The 21,645-nt window shown below is 41.9% G+C and overlaps 1 protein-coding gene across 1 annotated transcript in view; it reads left to right on the top strand.

The window, feature by feature from the left end:
- Window positions 1–337: 337 nt before the first annotated feature.
- Window positions 338–21,645, top strand: part of LOC117496972 (protein NLRC3-like) — a 39,534-nt gene continuing 18,226 nt past the window's right edge. The window contains exons 1-6 of the mRNA XM_034148844.1: window positions 338–415; window positions 13,370–13,525; window positions 15,622–15,689; window positions 15,835–17,626; window positions 18,409–18,582; window positions 20,787–20,960. Of these exons, the coding sequence (XP_034004735.1) occupies window positions 369–415; window positions 13,370–13,525; window positions 15,622–15,689; window positions 15,835–17,626; window positions 18,409–18,582; window positions 20,787–20,960 (2,411 nt within the window). The 5' untranslated portion in view covers window positions 338–368. The remainder of the gene's footprint in view (window positions 416–13,369; window positions 13,526–15,621; window positions 15,690–15,834; window positions 17,627–18,408; window positions 18,583–20,786; window positions 20,961–21,645) is intronic.

Below are 21,645 nucleotides of genomic sequence, written 5' to 3'. Positions count from 1 at the left end.
CAGAATATTCCTATACTCTGGTACTTCTACTTTTACTCAAGAACAATATCTGAGTACTTCTCCTTTTACTCAGGTAAAATATCTGAGTACTTCTCCTTTTACTCAAGTACAAGATCTGAGTACTTCTACTTTTACTCAAGAACAAGATCTGAGTACTTCTACTTTTACTCGAGAACAAGATCTGAGTACTTCTCCTTTTACTGAAGTACAAGATCTGAGTACGTCTACTTTTACTCAAGTACAAGATCTGAGTACTTCTACTTTTACTCAAGTACAATATCTGAGTACTTCTCCTTTTAATCAAGATCTGTGTACTTCACCTCTGCTGATAAACAGAGGGAGGAGCTGCAGACAGGGAAGTGGAAGTGATGAAGCCAGACTCCATTTTACACTTCGACAGAGCACGAGCAACAGGGTGAGTGTTGATTAAAACCAGGCTCTGCTGGGTTTTTAATACATTATTATTACTCTGTTATACTGTAGGCATATGTCACAAAAAACATTTTTTACAGACTTGATCAAAAATCAGCAACGTAGAGTCAAGTGTGACTTTTTCAAATGTATTTCACTTTTTCATTTCCTGCCTGGACCGACAATATTTTCACGGACCAGCCTTCAAAGTATGGGGGGATAAAGGACTGTAGTGCTGATGCTCCGGCACCGTTTTTGCGTGCTCAAATCAACTGTTGTGAACGTCCTTTGTTGAAAGTAGTTTAACTTTGGAGCAGCAACGCGCATCACTTGTGAAGTGACGACAAACAGAATCACAGGTTAAGTCTTCCGGTTTCGCTATGAGTGGTCGCATTTCCGAGAGCTCCCGCATTGGAGGTTATTCCTCACGATTTTTCACATATTTCATCCTCCTGACAATATGGATTATGGACTCCTACCTCAACTCATCAATGAGGCAACATCACTTAGTGAAGGAGAGTAATGAAAGCGGGGATAAAATGAACCACAATGACTTTTACCTTCTCAACGGCTGGGAAAGGAAACACCTCGCTTTTGGAAGTGCAAGCATTCATGCATTATTAACTGCAAACCCGACGCGAAAGTACTTACCCCCGTCAGGCAAACTAGACCGAAGAAGTATGATCGTCTTGGTCTTATTGTTAGCGGGAGACATCCATCTGAATCCGGGCCCGGTGCAGACAAGAAGCCAGTCCTGCAGGCTGGAGGAGCTAGCATCACAACTAGCATCACAACTAGCATCTCTTCCGCTACAGCAACAACTACGCGACGACAACAGAGACCATGGAGACAGCGGAGACCGAGGAATCAACGGAGACTTCGACATTCCCCCGGGGACGCCTCGGCAGACAGACACGCATGAGGCAGTGACGAGAGGAAGAGAACCGAGATCCGAGGGAACAAATATCCACCATGTTGTTAGCCACCCTGCTAGCATATCGACGGCTAAAGCTACAACGGAGCCTCCCTCCCCCCACCACCCCACCGCTCCAAGCACCACGGCAGGCCGCAAGCCGTTTGCTGTAACGGACAAAGACAAATATCTTCAAGCTGACGACATTATGCATTTAAACAACAAAAATGGACTACATATTTTTCATCTGAACACTAACAGTCTGAGACACAAACTGGCTGAACTCAGGCAACTGTTCATGAACGGTAAGGCAAGCATATTATGCTTTTCTGAGACCAAATTGGACAATTCCATTACAGATTCAGAGATTGAAATTGAAGATTATCTTGTAGTGAGAAGGGACAGGAACGTGAATGGAGGTGGTGTCTGCATGTACATACATAAAGACACCAATTTCAAAAACCGTACTGACCTGCATCATGAAAATATTGAATCTGTGTGGGTTGAAATTCTTTTTGACAATGCTAAATCTGTAATAGTCGGGACAATCTATAGACCACCGGAACAGAGTGACTTTTATGATACATTAGATGGGTGTTTGGCTGATGTGGGGGATGTAGAGACAATTATTATTGGAGACTGGAACACGGATATGCAACGTAAAGACACGTCCGTCTTCAAGTCCTTCAGTAGGATTTGTGATCTGCACGGCTTCAGCCAGCTAATCACCCAACCCACCCGGGTATGTGAAACAACACAAACTACCATTGATCTCATTCTGACCTCTGACAGGTCCAGGATCTCCAGTAAAGGGGTTATAGCATGCGGTTTAAGTGATCATTATATGATATTCTGTACCCGCAAAAAGCTAAAACAAAAGGCCGGCTGTCACAAAACAGTCATATCTAGAGACCTCAAAAACTACTCTAGCGAGGCCTTTAACCTAGAACTGGAGAGCCTGGACTGGTCAGATGAGCTCAGTGGTACACAAGTTGAAGAAACATGGCTTGGTTTCAAAAACAAATTCTCTGCAATACTCAATGATTTGGCCCCCCCTAAGAACAACCAGGGTAAAAAATCGCGCTGAGCCGTGGATGCACTCCGGCATACTGACCGCCATGAAAACCAGAGACAAAAAATGCTCTGAGTTTCATAAAAGTCAGTCAATGCTTTCCAAAAGCACGAGCAGTGAACTCCAGGCCCACGTGACTGAACTAAAAATTGAAAGAAACAGACTAAGAAATGACGTAAGCTCCATGATCAAAACTGCCAAAAAGAATTTCATCAATGACAAAACTGAGGAAAACAAAAATAAACCCCGTGAACTTTGGAAATTACTCAATAACCAGCTTGGCTGCAGTAAAAAACTCAAAACGAGATTTTCAAACGTAAACATAAAGACAGATAACAGGCTCATCACAGACAAACTGGATGTGGCCAAGTACTTGAACATTTTTTTCACAAACATAGCCACAACTCTTGTAAATAAATTACCCTCCCACTCAGGGCTTTTTGGAGTAGATCACATCATGACCTACTACAAAAACCTAGGGGTACGCAAAGATGATTTCAGTCTAGCAAGGGTAACAACAGCAGAGGTACTCATTAAACTGAGCGCCCTCAAACCTAACAAGGCCACTGGCCACGACAATATCCCCTCCAAATTCCTCAGAGACACAGCAACCGCCATCTCACCAGTCATAGCTCACATAATTAACCTCTCCATAAAACAGGGAAAAGTACCCAAAGACTTCAAAATTGCAAGAGTAACCCCCCTGCACAAAAAGGGCAGCAAATTGGACCCAGGCAACTACCGCCCTGTTTCTATACTTACCTCCATCTCGAAAGTCATGGAAAAAATAGTATATGAACAGGTCGAAAAGTACCTCGCAGAAAAGAAACTAATCTATGAATTTCAATCTGGCTTTAGAACATCCCACTCCACTGACACATGCCTTCTTTATTTGACCGACCACATCAAACAAGAGGTGGACGAGGGTAAATACTGCGGCATGGTGATGCTGGACCTACAAAAGGCTTTCGACACTGTCAATCACCCCATTCTGATTGACAAGCTAAAAGCAATTGGTTTTGATAAACTATCGGTGAGCTGGATGCAATCCTACCTGGAGGGGAGAGAACAGATGGTGGAGGTAAACGGTACTCTGTCCCCCCCCCTCCCAGTGAGCTGTGGTGTTCCACAAGGAAGCATATTAGGTCCGTTACTGTTCCTAATTTATGCAAATGACATGTCATCAGCATGTGACTGCAACTTGTTCCTGTTCGCGGACGACTCAGCCCTGCTGGTCTCTGACAGGAGCAGATTGCAGGTTGAAAAAACCCTCAGCTCCGAGCTCGGCAGAATCTGCACCTGGCTCGCCGATAATAAATTATCATTACACCTGGGTAAAACAGAGTCCATTCTCTTCGGTTCGAAACATAATCTCAGCAAATCCGACGACTTCTCAGTTGCAGTGGGTGACATTATTGTCACAAGTAAGAAGGAAATTACATACCTAGGATCTATTCTTGAGGCAAACCTCTCCTGTGACAAAATGGCATCCAATGTAATAAAAAAAGTCAATCAAAGAACTAGATTCCTATACCGGATCTCCTCTCTGGTAAACAAAAACACCCTGAAAACTCTGGCAGGAGCACTCATTCAAGGGTACTATGACTATGCTTGCACGTCATGGTACCATAGCACCTCCAAGGCGCTAAAAACAAAACTTCAAACATCGCAAAATAAACTGGTCAGACTACTGCTTGACCTTTCATCTAGAACCCACCTCACCTCTGCCCACTTTGACAACCTAGGATGGCTTAGAGTAGACGACAGAGTACAGCTACTTGCAATGGGCCTGGTCTACAAGATCCACTACACCTCTATGGTACCCATGTACATGTCAAAATTCTTCCCAAAGGTCAAGGAATACCATGATCATAACACCAGAGGGAGCTCCACAAATCATGTAAAACCCAGATTTGGCACAAAAAAAGGGGAATACACGTTTCGCAATTATGCCACATCAAGGTGGAACGCTCTTCCCACAACTGTAAAGGAAAGTAAAACTATACTTACCTTCAAAACCTCTCTTAAAGAGCACCTTCGGGGGAAAGCATTGCAAAACTGGCCCCGGTAATGGTACAAATCTCAACCTGTCGTACAATGGACAGCTTCCCCCCCCCCATCTATGTATATACTCGCATTTTAGACTCTGTTACTAACTGTATATCTGTAGACTTGGTATGTCTTAAATGTCCGGTTAGGATGTATTAGAACGAAATCTAAAATGAAAATTGTAAATAATCCATCTGTATGTAAAAAACCACCTGTATGTAAATTGTAAATAAGCCATCTGTATGTCATATATGTCTTATATGTCTTAAATGATATGATGAATTGGAAATGGGGGACCCTGATGTAAACAAGACGAAAGTCTTTCTCTGGTCTGCATCCCCTTAACAATTGTATGTTTTGAGCTGTACTGTACTGTACCCAATATACAAGCTGTTAATAAACTTTTCAATCAATTCAATCAATCAACAGAACGGCCGGCAGGCACCGCCCTTCCTTGTTTACGTTTTGAAACGACATCATTGAAGTTGCGCTGACAGGCGACAGAGGTCCACCGTTTCCTCGCAGCGAGGCTCCCCCCGTTTTGCAAAGATAGCAGCAGAAATGTCATTGCTACATGTGCAGGGATATTTAGACTTTAAAATGCTGCTTGGTCATTAATTTTGGTCTCGGCAAACAATATTATGAAAGGTATGGGATTAGTTTCGTGTCATTAAGATAAAGCAACACTTCCTCAGAATCAAGCAAAACTAAGAGTTTAAGAGAAAAAACCAGAGTCAAGCTAAATAAATGTAATTTAAAAAATAAAACTATAAGTTGCAAACAAATCATTTGTGTAATCATGTAAACTACAAGTCTTTTTTTCTTTGTTTTAACATATCTTTTTGTTTGCAGTTCTCTTTGCTTCTTTCTCAATGATCAGACTTTTGCTCTCGCTGCAGCTATTCTCCTTTGCACTCCTTCATTTTTTGTTTGCGATTCTGACACAAACGTCCCAGGTAGGCGGGACTTTCAGGGGTGCGTCCCCATTGGCTACTCAGTTTTTGAGTGACAGCCCACTACACCACAGATCATACAGTGCAACTCATGCAGCAAACTCCGGAGTCCACTCGGCCACGTTTGTGTTGGTGCCTCCTGGGGAGTTTTCATGAAAATATCAGACTTATCTTATGGATTGCTGTGCATTATACTTGTGTTGTGTAGTTTATACTTTATTCCAACTTTAAATATTTTAATACCTGAACACACTGCTGCTGTAACAAAATAATTTCCCAATTTGGGATTGATAAAGTGTCCGTCTATCTATTTATTTTATGCTAAAGGTGATACACAATATAAACTGTATACTGTTCTTTTTTCAAAGACATGTTACATTTCAAAAGCATACATTGCTATGTTTAGGACAAACAATTAAAGACTGCTTTAATAATAATAAAACAAATTCTACAATATAAAAGTGGCAGATTTGCTTTATTAAACAGACCAGACCTAGGTTGCATACCAACACAATTAGGAACATGCTCACATCTTACTATGTTGGTCTGAAGAGCTGAAGCATTCATACACAATGGATAAAAACTGTGTTGTCTCATTCTATATCCTGTGAGAAAATGATATACATTTAGCATTAAAAACTCAACATACTATTCCTATCCTGAGGAAGATATGAATAATCAACAGATTTGAATGGAATCTCTAACATTTTCATGTAGAATAAAGACAAAAGAGTGATTATACACATTACATTTATTGAAATTTGAACCAGAAGATGAAGTCTCAAAGAATGTTTTAAATAAAAGGACATAAAACAAAAAGGTAGATAATAATAAAATCTATTAAATGTATATGTAAAGACATTTGGTCAAATTAAATGACACTGAGCAAGCGATAACAGCAACGCCCAGCGTGGATGAAGATGGTTCAGGTCTTTCTTCATGCCCCCCCCCCCCCTTCGTGCTGTCCCCTCACAGGAAGTGGGAAATGGGAGAAGACCTCTGGACACCACGCTGTCTCAATGATCCACACTGTTAATATGAGAGGAACATAATTGTTTTAGGAAATGAAAAATATGAAGTGAACTATCAACAGGTCTCCATATAGAAAAAAACAACTTAATTGTGCCATTAATTCAACATTTTTTTTTAAATAGAATTGGAAATGAATAGGAAGAGAGCTCAAATCTGATACTCAGAACGAGTAGCCCATGTATAGCATTTTGCAATGCATAGAAGAGAAGCCAAAGCTCAACATTTGTATGACAAATAAAACTCAGCTCAGGGGCATCATGGACGGTAGGTTTTCCTACAGAGAGAAGAAGTAAACTCAGCCTCCATTGATTTTCATATAAATTGAGCGTGTTAATAAAATAAGCTATCATGGCTTATACTTGCATGTCTAAACAGAATCATGAAAGCATGTTGGTAGAGTCAGGCACACGAGTCTGTTTGTGTGTGTGTGCCGGTGTCTGAGCGCTCACGCACTGGTAGCTAAGTAGATAACCCTGCTGTTAGGCTACTTAGCTAGCATTGTTATGGATCTCAAGTTAGCAAAAGCTAACTTTCATAGCACAGCTCTTCTTTACTTCTCACTTAACACAATAAAGAAACAGACCGTATAGTACAGCACAAACAACACAAATGATCAATACTTACATATATTTTCACTTGTAGTATTATAATAATTGAGATGCTGGTTCTTCTGGGGGTCTTCTGTCCATGCTCAGCTACCGCAGTTGCACTGTACAATCGCCGGTGGACTGGGCTGTCACTCAAAAACTGAGTAGCCAATGGGGACGCACCCCTGAAAGTCCCGCCCCCCTCGGATGTTTGTGTCAGAAGGGATGTCCCGATCACCTTTTTTTGCTCCCGATCCGATTCCGATCATTTGATTTTGACAATCTGCCGATACCGATTTTTCCCGATCCGATCTTTATGCAATGCATTAAGAGGAAAAAAAAGGTAACAGATAACGGCTGGTCATCCAACGCGATGAATTCAGCTATCTTGGCTGTTATTTTTTTGGCCTTTTCACTGTTCTGGGGTAGTTTCTCTTTCCTTTTAAAAGTCTCTGAAAGTGTCGGTTGTTTCAGTGCCGTTACCTGAGTGGCCGCTGTGTACTCGTCGTGTTGTTGTTGGTGTTTGTATTAGATTGGTCATGTTGAACGTAGCTCTGTTCTTTCCACCACGCGGAACCTCCGCCTTGCAAACATTGCATCTGGCTGTTACACTGCCTTCGCTTTCAATTTTATAATACTTCCAAACTCCTGACATTTTCTCTGTCCCGACTCCCGAGTCACCAGCTGAACGTGAAAATCACGTGATCGGCTCCGATCCCCGATCACGTGATCGGATCGGGACATCCCTAGTCAGAATCGAAAACAAAAAATGAAGGAGCGCAAACTAGTGATGGGAATTATGTCTCTTTGAAGGGATCCGGATCTTATGGCTCCGTTCCTTTCAAAGAGCCGTTCAAAAGAGCCGTTTTTTTAAAGGGGGCGGGGTTACTAGGTTTATAATAATCACCAGGATAATGATTGACTGTATTGCCAGACCTAATGTCAATAATCTGCATTGTAAACATGACACAGGGTGGCGCCATATCCATGTCATTCATGTCAGTGAATGTACTACTTTGAATTTACCCTATGTATGTGTTAAGTAAATACATTTGCCTTGCCTTGCATGAAATTCACGCAACTCTTAATATTAGAACACTCTGCTTTATCACTGCCTGGGTTTTGGTTGAAGTGCATCCAAATGCTGCTGCGTTTTCGCGTTTGGCTCATTTTCCATCCGAAAAACACGTCGTCTACCTGTCCTTTAGGCCAGGGCCGGCCCTAGACTTTTGGGGGCCCTAAGCGAGCTTTGGCTTGGGGCCCCCCCTCACTCTAGTGCTCCTGTCTTATGATGTTAGCATAAGCACACATATTGTATAAATAAGCATGTAAACATCCTCTAGGGGATCCTCACCTCCTCTAGGGGGGTCCGGGGGCATGCTCCCCCGGGAAGATTTGTTTTTAAATATTGAAGTTAAAAGCATCAATCTGGTGCACTTTGAGAGCAAAATTAGGAGATCTATGGATACATCTCTCAACACCCATATGAAACAGAACTGTAAACAGATTTTTCTTTATGGATATTTTACAAATCACTCCCCTTTTAAACTGTATTCTTGTTTTGTCATATAGTATTTCATAACTGTTTTTCATTTATTCTCTCTGGCTGTCCATCTCATAATGTTCACATAAAAACTAACTGTCAATAGGAATATCATTCAGAAGAATTATAATTTCATGCAAGAATCTGTCACAAAAAGAGGTTGCACATTTACATTCAGGTGTTGTTATGGCAACGTCAGTGGCCAAACAGCCACATTTACTGCTGCAAATACGTTCAAACATGCTGTCGACACGTAAAGCAGTGGCAACTATGCCACCATTTCAGCTGACTTTTTCTCAGAAATACTGTCACATAACATCCATATATTTCAGTGCTAGGTTGATGCTTAGCTAAGCTAACTATGAAACACTTTAACTGACAGGATTCAGGATCAACTGTGTACTGTAAGGTAGCTTCTAGCTTCATGTCGAACAGTAAGTCAACATTTCCCAGAGAGCTTTCTTTGAAATCACCAGGTAATGCTAATAAACATTACATTTAGATTGAATGACAAAGTGTTTATTTAATATATCTGGCTAGCTATAGCTACTTGCTAACGGTTTAGCTTACCCCCGCAATTCAAAGTAACATCAACGTAGCTGTAATTTCTCCTGGCTCAAGTGCTGGCTCTGGGGTTGTTGTGTGAGCCACCACTTGAGAATTGTCGTCTTTTTTAAGAAAAATTGTTCTTATGTCCATCTTCAAAAACTCTGAGTCTAAGACTGACAGTTTATTTTAAACATTGTCACAGCTCACAGGATAGGTACCTGTCAGCCAATAAGACAGATGTTTATTTCCATTCAACTCTCTGGTTGGTCTGGTGTCTTGCGTCTGTTGCATTCACTGAACACGGGAAATTACAATCCTGCCGTTCTCTCATGATGAGGTTCAGGTAAAGCACGGTTAATGTATTATATGATTGGCTCAATAATATAATACATGACTTTGAGAGTAGGCAATCTAGGCATATTAACAAGATTAATTAAACATACTTATCACGGCGACGGTGTACTGAGATAAAAAACGGTGTACTGAGATAAAAAAATAAATAATTCATTTTCTTTTTCATTTATTTTTTGCTAGGGGGCCCTTAGTGGCCGCTTATGTCACTTAATGGGTCGGGCCGGCTCTGCTTTAGGCTACCACTTGTTATGACTTCTCTCTCTCGCGTATTCCCTTAAGACCCACCCCATCTCACTCCTCGTGCTGAAACCTACCAATCAGAGTAGGGGCGGGTCTTCACAGAATACGTTTGGGGAACAAAATCAAGCTTTTTAAAAGGCGAGTGGATTTTGACAGGCAGTGAGTGCGGACCAACGATTGAACGATAAAAAGAACGGCTCTCACCAAGTACGACTCGGTTCCCTTCGTTCGTACAAAGAGCCGTTCAAAATAATCGGCTCGTTCGCGACCGACACATCACTAGCGCAAACGAGAGAGCTGCAGCGAGAGCAAAGGTCTGATCATTGAGAAAGAAGGAAAGAGAACTGCAAACAAAAATATGTTAAAACAAAGAAAAAAGACATATAGTTGACATGATTACACAAATGATTTGTTTTCAACTTATAGTTTTATTGTTTTAATTTATTTTGCTTGACTCGGTTGTTTTTTCTCTTAAACTCTTAGTTTTGCTTGATTCTGAGAAAGTGTTGCTTTATCTTTATGACTCAAAACTAATCCAATCCAATCCTCTATTCAAAAATATAATTCAGTGTCCATCGAAATGACATCTTCATTCATCACAGCTGAATTTCACACATTAACATTGTTAAAAGATTCAGAAAAATGCAACCCCACCATCATTTATAATGTGAGCGAATTTATGTATACTTTAAGCCATATAATATATATATTATAGTAGGCATTTTCTTATAAATAGTATACTGACTGAGGTCTGTATCAAGCCTCATTAAGACCCACCGAGATCAGATATCCTAGTTTATCAGCCTGCCAGTCCACATTATGTTGTGATAAGTGGTCATTTCACATATAAATGTATTCCAGTGCACACATTAAGTTCAAATATGCAAATCAGGCCATGTGTTTCGTTATGTAGTTATAATCATCACCGACAGATGGAAAGACAACAATAACAAGGAATTAATATGAATATTACCAAGTTACACAGAAATAGATACAACATATGAGAACAAAGACCACAAAGATAAAAGCATAAAACATGTTCACAACAGTGTGAAAAAGTTATTTGTGTTTCTAGTTCTCAACGTATGTGAGTACCCTTGTCATTTGGTGTCGCTGTATCGATGCATAACAAAAGTTAACCAAGTAAACAGTCACATCTTATCTGGAAAAGTGCTGCAAAGTGCAGAATACCATTTTGATAAGGGATACATGTGTGTAGTCTTTAATATTAAACATGATCGCTGGTAGATAGCCACAGAAGTCGTATCACAGTTTAACCTGAGCGGATCACAGCTCCACAGCTGAAGACTTCTCCACGCTGCTTTCAAACTGTGAGTAAACTGTGCGTGCTTCACTTGGAGGCTGTCTGAAGGTATACACAGGTCTCAGATGGACTTGGTATCACATTAAGAATGATATTCAGTAATAAGTCTGGCAAAAATAACTGGTTTAAATGATTTATTCAAGCTTACAATGTTTTGAACACACATCCCCAGTCACCTCATTGTCATTTTGTAGTCCTCGCTGTACGCGTCCGGATATCGGCATCGCAACCGCAACCTCACACACTGGTACTGAATGTGCATCAAAGTGTTCCTATGGAGCCACATATACCAAAAGATTAATGTAAACGACAGAAGAAGCGATCGAAATGTGTATTTCCTGGTTATTCCACATTAGCCGCGTTCACACCGGAGTACTTTTCACCGTACTTTTCGCGTTTAGTTCCGTTAGTACCCCTTATGTCGCGTTCACACCAAAAAGAGCACTTCATCTCGGGAACTTTTACCCCCATTTTTAGTGCCTGCTGAGAGATCGTAGTTTCCTGGGGGAAAAAAGTGCCCCAGTTCTGGTTGGCTGGGCGAATTGCAAACCACGCCCCGTACAACTCTGAAATGTTTTGTAGAGCCGCCATTTTATTATCCTCGCATTAGCATTATTAGCATTATCATTCGCCCATCGCACAAATGCAGAGAGACTAACTTATGGCAACACAAAACAAAACATGGGAGCGGTGGAGATGAGGAGGTGTCGGCGTTCTGGCGATTTACTCGGAAGGCTTCAGTAGACGCTGCTGGGAGTCCCAGCAGCTTCTACTGAAGCCAGTCCCCAACTCCGGGGACTTCCGGCCGGGGACTCCGGGTGGCAGTATACGCCGTGAAGTTGTTTGCTGCCTGCCAGTAAACCCAAAGCAGAAGAAGACGAAGTGACGTCAGCGGCTCATTTGCGTAATCTTCCCTTAGGGAAAAGTACTCCGGTGTGAACGCGATCTGTACTAAATGCCCTGGGGTCATAAGTGCTGGGGCTCTGAGTGCCGGCACTAAATACGGCAAAGTACTTGGTGTGAACGCAGCTAATGGCTCCTAAAAGGCCACGCCCCTGATACATCTGCCTACCGTTATAGAATATCACCAGTTACCCGGCCACACGTTAATCGGTAACATCGATACCAGGCAGCGGACCACTGCCTTATCACACGCTTTTATCCAAAGGTGGGAAGTAGTGGAGTACAAATACTTTGTTACTGTACTTCAGTACATTTTTCTGGTATCAGTACTTTACTCCACTACTTATTTTTCTGACGACTTTTTACTTTTACTTCATACATTTTGAACACAAATACCTGTACTTTCTACTTCTTACATTTCCCAAACAGGCTGGTTACTTTAGTTTGAATGTGTGTTTGGTGGCGTGATCATTATTATTTAGAGTCATTGCGTGCCTATTGATTTGAACACGATCCGTGTATCCATCATTTCCTGGTCTTCTCTAAAGAAGAGGGACCAATGAAAACGTTGTCATGTTGCCGTTGTTCAGCATGGAAACATTCATTAGCTAACAATGACATTATTGTTCTATTAATATAAAGGGAGGTCAGGTACTCTTTAAAACAGCTGCTAGTTATGGGTACTTTTTACTGAAGTACATTTCAAAGCCCTCTTTACTTTTACTTGAGTAAAGAAGTTTAGTCAGTACTTCTACTTTTACCAGAGTATTTTTAAACACGAGTATCTGTACTTCTACTTGAGTAAAGGTGTGTGTACTTTTGCAATCTCTGCTTTTATCCAGAGCGACAGGATGTGGGCAAGCCCACGACATGCTGACTGCAGTAATCAGAAGTTCAGCGCACTCCCTCACTGAGCCACAGCCTCCTATGATAGTTACATGAGCAACCTGTGAGAAGTCTGACTTATGTGTTGTATTGAAACCAAGGTTTGTCATTATGATGTTTTTTATTAAATTGTAATGTAAAATTGTGTGTGTGTGTGTGTGTGTGTGTGTGTGTGTGTGTGTGTGTGTGTGTGTGTGTGTGTGTGTGTGTGTGTGTGTGTGTGTGTGTGTGTGTGTGTGTGTGTGTGTGTAGTGTGTGTGTGTGTGTGTGTGTGTGTGTGTGTGTGTGTGTGTGTGTGTGTGTGTGTGTGTGTGTGTGTGTGTGTGTGTGTGTGTGTGTGTTGTGTGTGTGTGTGGTGTGTGTGTGTGTGTGTGTGTGTGTTGTGTGTGTGTTGTGTGTGTGTGTGGTGTGTGTGTGTGTGTGTGTGTGTGTGTGTGTGTGTGTGTGTGTGTGTGTGTGTGTGTGTGTGTGTGTGTGTGTGTGTGTGTGTGTGTGTGTGTGTGTGTGTGTGTGTGTGTGTGTGTGTGTGTGTGTGTGTGTGTGTGTGTGTGCAGTGTTACTGGTGTATCTGTCAGACTGGAGAAGATGAGTGATTCAAAAGATGAGAAGGAGGACACATCTTCAGTCCCCAGCTCTCTGTCTCTGAAGAGTGACCGGTCTACAGACAGACTTCTGGACTTCAGGGATCAACCTGGACCCTCAGAAACAAAGTGAGAGTCTGTTTCTCCGGTGAACTGACCTGAAGAGGATTCAGTGTTTATGTTATCTGATCATCTAAACTGTTATTTCGTAACTACATGAGCGCAGTACAGAAACAAAGAAGAAGAAAGTTAAACCTGCGTGGCGTGGGTCAGAAACATCTTTTTGAATAGATCTTTTTCAGATGGAAAATAACAAGAGTAAGAACTTGGTGGGCAGGATGTTGTTAACCCTTTAACTGCCAGTGGCACCATTTGGTAGAGCACATTTTGTGTCTTGATATCTTGTTGAAAAACAACGAGGGAAGAGAGTTCAGCCTCCTGACAGCCTGGTGGGAAGAAACGTGTTTTAGTCGGGTGGTGCTCGACCTCAGGCTGCGGAGCCTCCTCCCTGAAGGAAGGAGGGTGAAGAGGCAGGTGGAGGGATGGGTGGGGTCACCAGCAATGCTGAGTGCTTTGCGGGCGAGGAGGGTGTTGTAAATGTCCAGGAGGGATGGGAGTGAGGCATCAATGATCCTCTCAGCTGTGTTCACGATGCGCTGCAGGGTCTTGCGGTTCGATGCTGTGCAGCTTCCGAGTTGTGAATTTACTCCAGGTGTAACTAAAGTCTGATTTAAGACTTGATTATATTTCACATCATTAATCCAGATCTGTCAAGTAACTAAAGGTATTACATAAATGTGGTGGAGTAGAAGTACAAAGTAGCATAAAATAGAAATACTCAAATAAAGTACAAGTATCTCAAAATTGTACCAAAGTACAGTACTTGAATAAGTGTACTTAGTTACTTCCCACATCTGAAATCAGATATGACTTCAAGTCATGTGCTCATTTCTTAGTAGTTGATCCTTCAACTTGGCCTCAGGAAATGCAAGGACTTCACAGTTTTGCCAACAAGTTTTGGAGAATGCAAATCTGAGGCTTAAACAGGGACAGGGAGGTGCATCTGCAGCATCTTCATCATCTACCATGCAAGAAGAGGAACTAGAGGACAGTGAAGGAGACACTGAGGAGGATAGTGAGGAAGACTGCACTTATTAAAACCACGCTACGTGTGGGGTGAGTACCAAACGCTGTCTCCTGGTACTCATCTGAGTCACTCACTAAAAAAGTGATGTGCACCCCTGGATATCCAGTCTATGGATGCTAACAACAATCCCTGTAACCAGTGCCCTCTCTCTGTCTCGCTCGCTCACACAAAATGTGCTGTGCCACACGCACACAGAGCCGAGGACGGAGACAACATTTTGAAATTCTTTTTTTCTTCCCACCTTATTTGCGGGTGGATTCGCCTATACTGCCTATGCCACGAGCCGGCCCTGTACCCGCGTATAGCCGCAACTTGAAAATGTCAACTTGATCGAGATATTTGTGTGACGCTCTGACGCACAAACCTGTCAGTGTTGAGATTCTGCTACTGTCGTCACTGACGTGCTGACGTGCTGACGTGCTGACGTGCTGACGTGCTGACGTTGAATCAGTAAAGGAAAACATCAGCAGCCAAGCTTTACAGTACCTCATATTAATTCAGTGTTTTTAATGTATGTGTATGAACCATAGACTCTGTATGGTACACACAACAGACCTCACTGCTTCCCCTAGCGGGCTGTCCTCTACAGTCTATGGCTGTCCTTTGCGTCCGCAAACACCCTCACCCGTCTTTACCTCCGAGCCCGTCTGGTTCAGCATTATTCCCGAGGAGGAGCAGGGCTTTGTGGACCAGACTGAGCGAGTATTTGTGTGGCTACTGTGTTTGGTGTTTTGAAAGTTCCGACGTGATCCACGATGTACAATAGATGAAGACGAGATGCAAATGATCATGACTAGCCCTTAATGTCTTAATGTAACAATCCTCATACTGGTGTGTTGGGTATGGAACGGGATTTCTAAATATCTCAATTTATATTGTGTTTATCGCGATACAGGTTAAAAATATTGCAATATTATTTTTAGGCCATATCGCCCAGCCCTAATTTTGATGACGTGTGAGTTGCTATATACGATGAACTTGCTGTGTCCAACTTTAAATTATGTTATGAATCCAGACAGGAAGATGTTTTTATTATGTACATATACCTGCGCTATAAAGGATGTGTTCATCTCAACAGAGGGACGAGGAACACATCCAGAACAAGAGCTGGAGTGCAGAGAGCCAGTGAGACCAGCACTGTACAAAGTAAGTCTAAATATCTGTCTGCTGGGGTCTTCATGTCTGAAAACAGGATTCTTCCTGGTTCATTTGTTACAGCAAAGACATTCATTCTGAACCCTTTTATTTATTTGTTTTATTTGTATTACTCACACGTTTCCTTCTCCTTCAGCAGATAGTGGTCTGCAGGAGGTTTTAGATGAACATCGGATCAGTCTGAGGAGGAGATGTGAACATGTGACTGAAGGAACTGATACAAGTGAAACCCTCCTCAACAGCATCTTCACTGAGCTCTACATCACACAAGGCCTGAGTGAAGAGGTTAATACCCAACATGAGGTGAGGCAGCTGGAGACAGCTTCCCAGAAGAAGCCCCTCCATGACACTCCAATCAAGTGCCAGGACATCTTTAAAGCCTTACCTGACCAACCTCTCATCAGAGCGGTCCTGACCAACGGAGTCGCTGGAGTTGGAAAAACCTTCTCAGTGCAGAAGTTCACTCTGGACTGGGCCGAGGGTTTGGAAAACCAAGATGTCAGTCTGGTGATCCCGCTCTCCTTCAGGGAGCTGAACCTGATCAAAGGTGAGCAGTACAGTCTTCTCAGGCTGCTCCATGTTTTCCATCCAACCTTACAGAAGGTCACAGCAGAGCAGCTGGCTGTCTGCAAAGTGCTGCTCATCTTTGACGGCCTGGATGAAAGCAGACTTTCTCTGGACTTCAGAAACAATGAGGTTGTGTCTGATGTCTCTCAGCAGTCCTCAGTCAACGTGCTGCTGACAAACCTCATCAGGGGGAAGCTGCTTCCCTCGGCTCTCGTCTGGATAACTTCCCGACCTGCAGCGTCCAATCAGATCCCTCCTGAGTGTGTGGACAGGGTAACAGAAGTACGAGGCTTCACTGACGACCAGAAGGAGGAGTACTTCAGGAGGAGATCGAGTGATGAAGAGCTGTCCAGCAGAATCATCTCTCACATCAAGAGCTCCAGGAGTCTCCACATCATGTGTCTGATCCCAGTCTTCTGCTGGATCACTGCTGCAGTTCTGGACCACATGTTGACTACAGACCAGAGAGGACAGCTGCCCAAGACCCTCACTGACATGTACTCCCACTTCCTGCTGGTCCTGACAAAGAGGAAGAAGCAGAAGTATGGTGAGGGACATGAGACGAGTCCACAGAAGCTGACGAAGGCTGACAGGGAGGTTCTTCTGAAGCTGGGGAGGCTGGCGTTTGAACATCTGGAGAAAGGAGACATCATGTTCTACCAAGAAGACCTGGAGCGCTGTGGTCTTGATGTCACTGAGGCCTTGGTGCACTCAGGAGTTTGTACACAGATCTTCAAAAGTGAGAGAGTGATCTTCCAGAAAACAGTCTACTGCTTTGTTCATCTGAGCATTCAGGAGTTCCTGGCTGCAGTCTACATGCTGCACTGTTACACCAACAGGAACACAGAGGTTCTGAAGGACTTCCTGCAGGGAGACTATAGCAACAGGTATAACAGTGATCAGGATTACCCATCCCTGGATGTCTTCCTGGAGGGAGCCATGAAGAAATCCCTCAGAAGTGAAAATGGCCACCTGGACCTGTTTGTCCGCTTTCTCCACGGCCTCTCTTTGGAGTCCAACCAGAGACTCTTAGGAGGCCTGCTGGGTCGCACAGACAACCGTCCAGAAACCATCCAGAGAGCCATCAACAACCTGAAGAAGATGCACAGTGATGAAATCTCTCTTGACAGGAGCATCAACATCTTCCACTGTCTGACAGAGATGAAGGACCACTCAGTCCATCAGGAGATCACAGAGTTCCTGAAGTCAGAGAACCCATCAGAGACCTACTTGTCTTCTCTGGCCTACATGCTGCAGATGTCAGAGGAGGTTCTGGATGAGTTGGACCACGAGAAGTACGGAACATTAGAGGAGGGACGACAGAGAGTGATTCCAGATTTGATGAACTGCAGCGAGGCTGTGTGAGTCCAGATGTGATTAACTTTATAAACTAATGTAGATATTAAGGATATTTTTTTAATAAACACTATTCAACTTTTTGCTGTTTCAAATACTGTGAAAGATAAATGTAATTATTCTAATAATTAAAAATGTTTCAGTTTTTTCTTTTCTTCATTTTTCTGAAGGACCTATGATTTATCACAGCAACATGTGATCACAACATACAGCAGTATTTCACAGATATCAGTGAATGCAGTAAAGTTATTATTACATTACTGCAGTTTCTTAATAGTTCAATCAGACACAGAGTAATATCTGATTTATGTTGACTCTTTTAAAACAAGACCTACATAATCCCACCAAGAACAGAGGTCAGATTGTGTTTTAACGCTGATACACAGATAACATATTTTTCATGGTGTTTTGTTGAAAATAATGTAAACTTATTGGTTTGTTCAATATGTTTGTGTGCATTATACATTCTTAGACGCTTTGAGAAGCCAACACATTATGCATTCAGTGTCATGCACATCCAAATATATTAACTTATCATTATGTACATCTCTTATATTGTCGATTTGTTTAATTTCTGTTCACTGACAGCAGAAGGTAGGTCCGACGGGACAAACATGGGATCAGATCACACTGAAAAAGCTTACAGCAAACTCAATAAGATATTAATTACTAGCATCAGAGTTATTCAAAACATTATATTCTAAATGTTTTTTATCAAATGCATGAAGTAAATGTAATGTTTCCCCTTGTTTTATAATAACATGCTGTAATATATGTGTCATTGCAGATTTCCTAACTGTGGAATCTCAGACTCTGACTGTGAAGTCGTGGCCTCCGCTCTGAAGTGCGACCCCTCCCACCTGAGAAAGCTGGACCTGAGAGCCAACAAGCTGCAGGATTCAGGAGTGGAGATGCTGAGTTCTGGACTAAAGAGTCCAAACTGTAAACTGGAGATTCTCAGGTCAGATCACTGGCTGTAGTTCATGTGGATTTCTATTTATTTAACATTTATATTATTTCTAATTCCAGAGTTTAGTACTAAGAGTTCAAAGACATTTACATTATTTTATGTTTCTTTCTAAATGGCTGAGTATTTTAAAGAACAACAAAAAGCAGAGAAAGTAAATGTGTGAATCTGAAGTCCAACCGCTCTCATGTGAGATATCCTTTCAGCCTTCACTCTCACTGTGCTCCATGAGTCAGTGAAGATGCTGTCAGTACTGATGAGCTGTGAGGGAGATGAAGGAGGTCAAAGATGTTGCTGAGAAAAACTGCTGCAGAGAGTTTGAGCTTATCAATTGTTTTGAATCTACATCCTTTGAAGAATATGGAGGGTGGTGAGGGTGGTTGGTTCAAGGACTAAACAGTCAACGCAGTGGATTTAAAGATGAGCACATGGAGGCAGGAGTTCCAGATCATTGTTTCATTGTAATTTGTTGATTCTTGTTTGTCTTAATTGTTGTCTGGTTGATCTGGTAGGAAAGTACAACACATCTTAGTTAGTTCAAACATAACATTCATACTTCAAATGATACTCCAGCAAAGCAGTTATCTTTCTACATTATTATATGTAATGTAGAAATAAAGTAACCAAATCTAAACGGTACAGAAAATAGGGAGGTAAACTACTGGAGCTGCTATGAACATACAATACAAAGGAAAGGAACACGTACTGATTATTTACTCAAACGATTGGTTCTCAGGAGTTGCATGAGGCCAGCCAGCTTCTTTGTTCATGGGGGAAAGGATTTCCCACAGGTGAGCTGGAGGAGGGAGCAGGTAGAGGGAGGCCGGAGTGGGAGAGGGGTTTTCCACATCATTGCTGACATTAAAACCATTTTGAGCTCTGAACCGATTATTAAACCTTAGAGATATTATTTATTATTATGAAATTATTCTGATTGTATATAACATAAATGAAATATATGATTGTAGGCATTATCCAGGTATCTGCCGAAACATTGGCGTGTCATTATAAAGTTCAAACAAGAGAAACGTGGATTTAGGCAACACAAAAAAAAGATAATGCACTTGATAACTATATAGAGACAGTCTACATTATCTCGTCACTTCTGCCCAGAAGCATCAGCAAACTTGGAGATTGATTTCTCACAATCTTCGTCCAAACAGCCCCGAATGTTCCCTGCAGCAAAATGCATTTAGGGCAGCATGGAGCGCCCTCAATACCCTGAGAAGACAGACCATCAGACAAAACATTACGAGGGCAACTTGCTCCAGCGGACAGCACTCTCCCCTCAGGAGGCCATACCTCAAAAATAGCCAGCTCCACTCAATCACAGTTACTTCTGTCTGTTACAGAACATCGGTTGGCTGCTTCGAGTAGTTATTGGGGAATCCAGCTTTGATTCAAATTCATTTAACTTATGCTCCAAGCAAGGAGACAACTGATCTTTTTCCTCAAAGCATGTTTTAGAAATATATTTTGTTCCCGTATGATTACTGTAACAAAGAGAAGAGTGCAAATGTACAGAAGCCGTGAGTGGGCGGCAAACTATCCATGTGAAGCTTTTGCTGGACTCAGTTGAAGGCTAATTGACTGGAAGCAGAGTGCAGTGTTGAGAGTGAATTGCTACAAGGATTATTTTAACTATACCAACTGTGGCTTGCTGAAAGCGATGACCTTTACACGACAAGTTATTGTGAGTGACCTGAATAGTTGGATGCCGCCTGAACCAAGTTCACATTGTTCCTTTCATGTTATTTGTAATGATGTATTGTTTTATGGGATTTATTTACAGATAATGCAATCCTTATTTTGAAATCTAAACAATCTAAACTGTGAGCTATTTTTATTCACATTTCTCATGATCAATGAAATCTGTATACATACTGTAATTGCATCTTCTTATCACCGATTATCACCGATTATTAAACCTTAGAGAACCTTATTATCTCCTTGGATGTCCGGTGGGGTCTGCAGCAGGCTTCATCTGAAACTGAGATTTCTGAGTTTCTTTCACTGTCCTTTTTTCTGTAGAGGAAGTAAAGAAACTGTAACTCTGGATGTATTTGTTGTTTGAGGTGCAGTATATGACTCAGCAGCTTCAAGACATGAAGACACTATTATTTTAATGAATGAAATGACTTTCGCGCCCTTTCTAGGAACTTTGCTTTCTAAAGTTACATCATGTTTTCTTTATTCAGTCTGAGGCGCTGCAGGTTGTCAGAGATCAGCTGTTCTGCTCTGATCTCAGCTCTGAAGTCCAACCCTTCACATCTGAGAGCTCTGGACCTGAGTCACAACAAGCTGCAGGATTCAGGAGTGGAGCTGCTGAGAGATCTTCTGGAGAGACCAGACTGCAGACTGGAGGCTCTCGGGTCAGTAAGGGGTCGACTCTCTGCTGGTTCAGCAGTATTGTATTAAACACAGGGAGGTGGAGGTGTTCCTCTCACTGGGGAATCTCTCCAGGTCCACCTTCCAGGCGTAGCCTAGCTTAGCACAACAAATCATGTGATGTTACCATTTGTCTGCAGTTTTCTCCTTTTGTTCATCTTATGTTTCTTTTCTTTCATTCTCCCAAGAACAATATAATGCAAGCTGACAATGCAAAGCCACATGTTAGTCAGTGCAACTTGTTACCAGACATATGGGATTCTACAGAACATGTGTTGACTGTGGCAGACTAATGTTGAGCTTTACATTAAAATACAACAAGAAAATCCTACACTTCATAATTCACTCTGAACATTGAAACACCTGGAGTTCATTTTATATTCTCTATCAGGTTTCTTTTATAAATGATATAATAAACAGTTTATTACAGTTAATACATATTTCTATCAAAACTATTAAACACTTACAAATAATGTCAGTTTTAGCTGTTTCTCACATTTGTATGAAGCTACATGATGCTCAATCCCTACATATCCCCAGTTCCCCTTAAGTGAATGTGTGTCAGTCTGAATTGACGCTGTTTGGCATCACAACGCTGTTATGAATATACATTTTCAACCTCTTCTGTGTCAAAAGTAGCATTGTGATCCATGTTTATTAATACGTTAG

This window comes from Trematomus bernacchii, unplaced genomic scaffold (genome assembly GCF_902827165.1).
Source record: "Trematomus bernacchii unplaced genomic scaffold, fTreBer1.1, whole genome shotgun sequence".
In the NCBI taxonomy this organism is placed as follows: domain Eukaryota; kingdom Metazoa; phylum Chordata; class Actinopteri; order Perciformes; family Nototheniidae; genus Trematomus; species Trematomus bernacchii.
The sequence above is the reverse complement of the archived record's forward strand: the minus strand, read 5'-3'. Positions and strand labels throughout refer to the sequence as shown.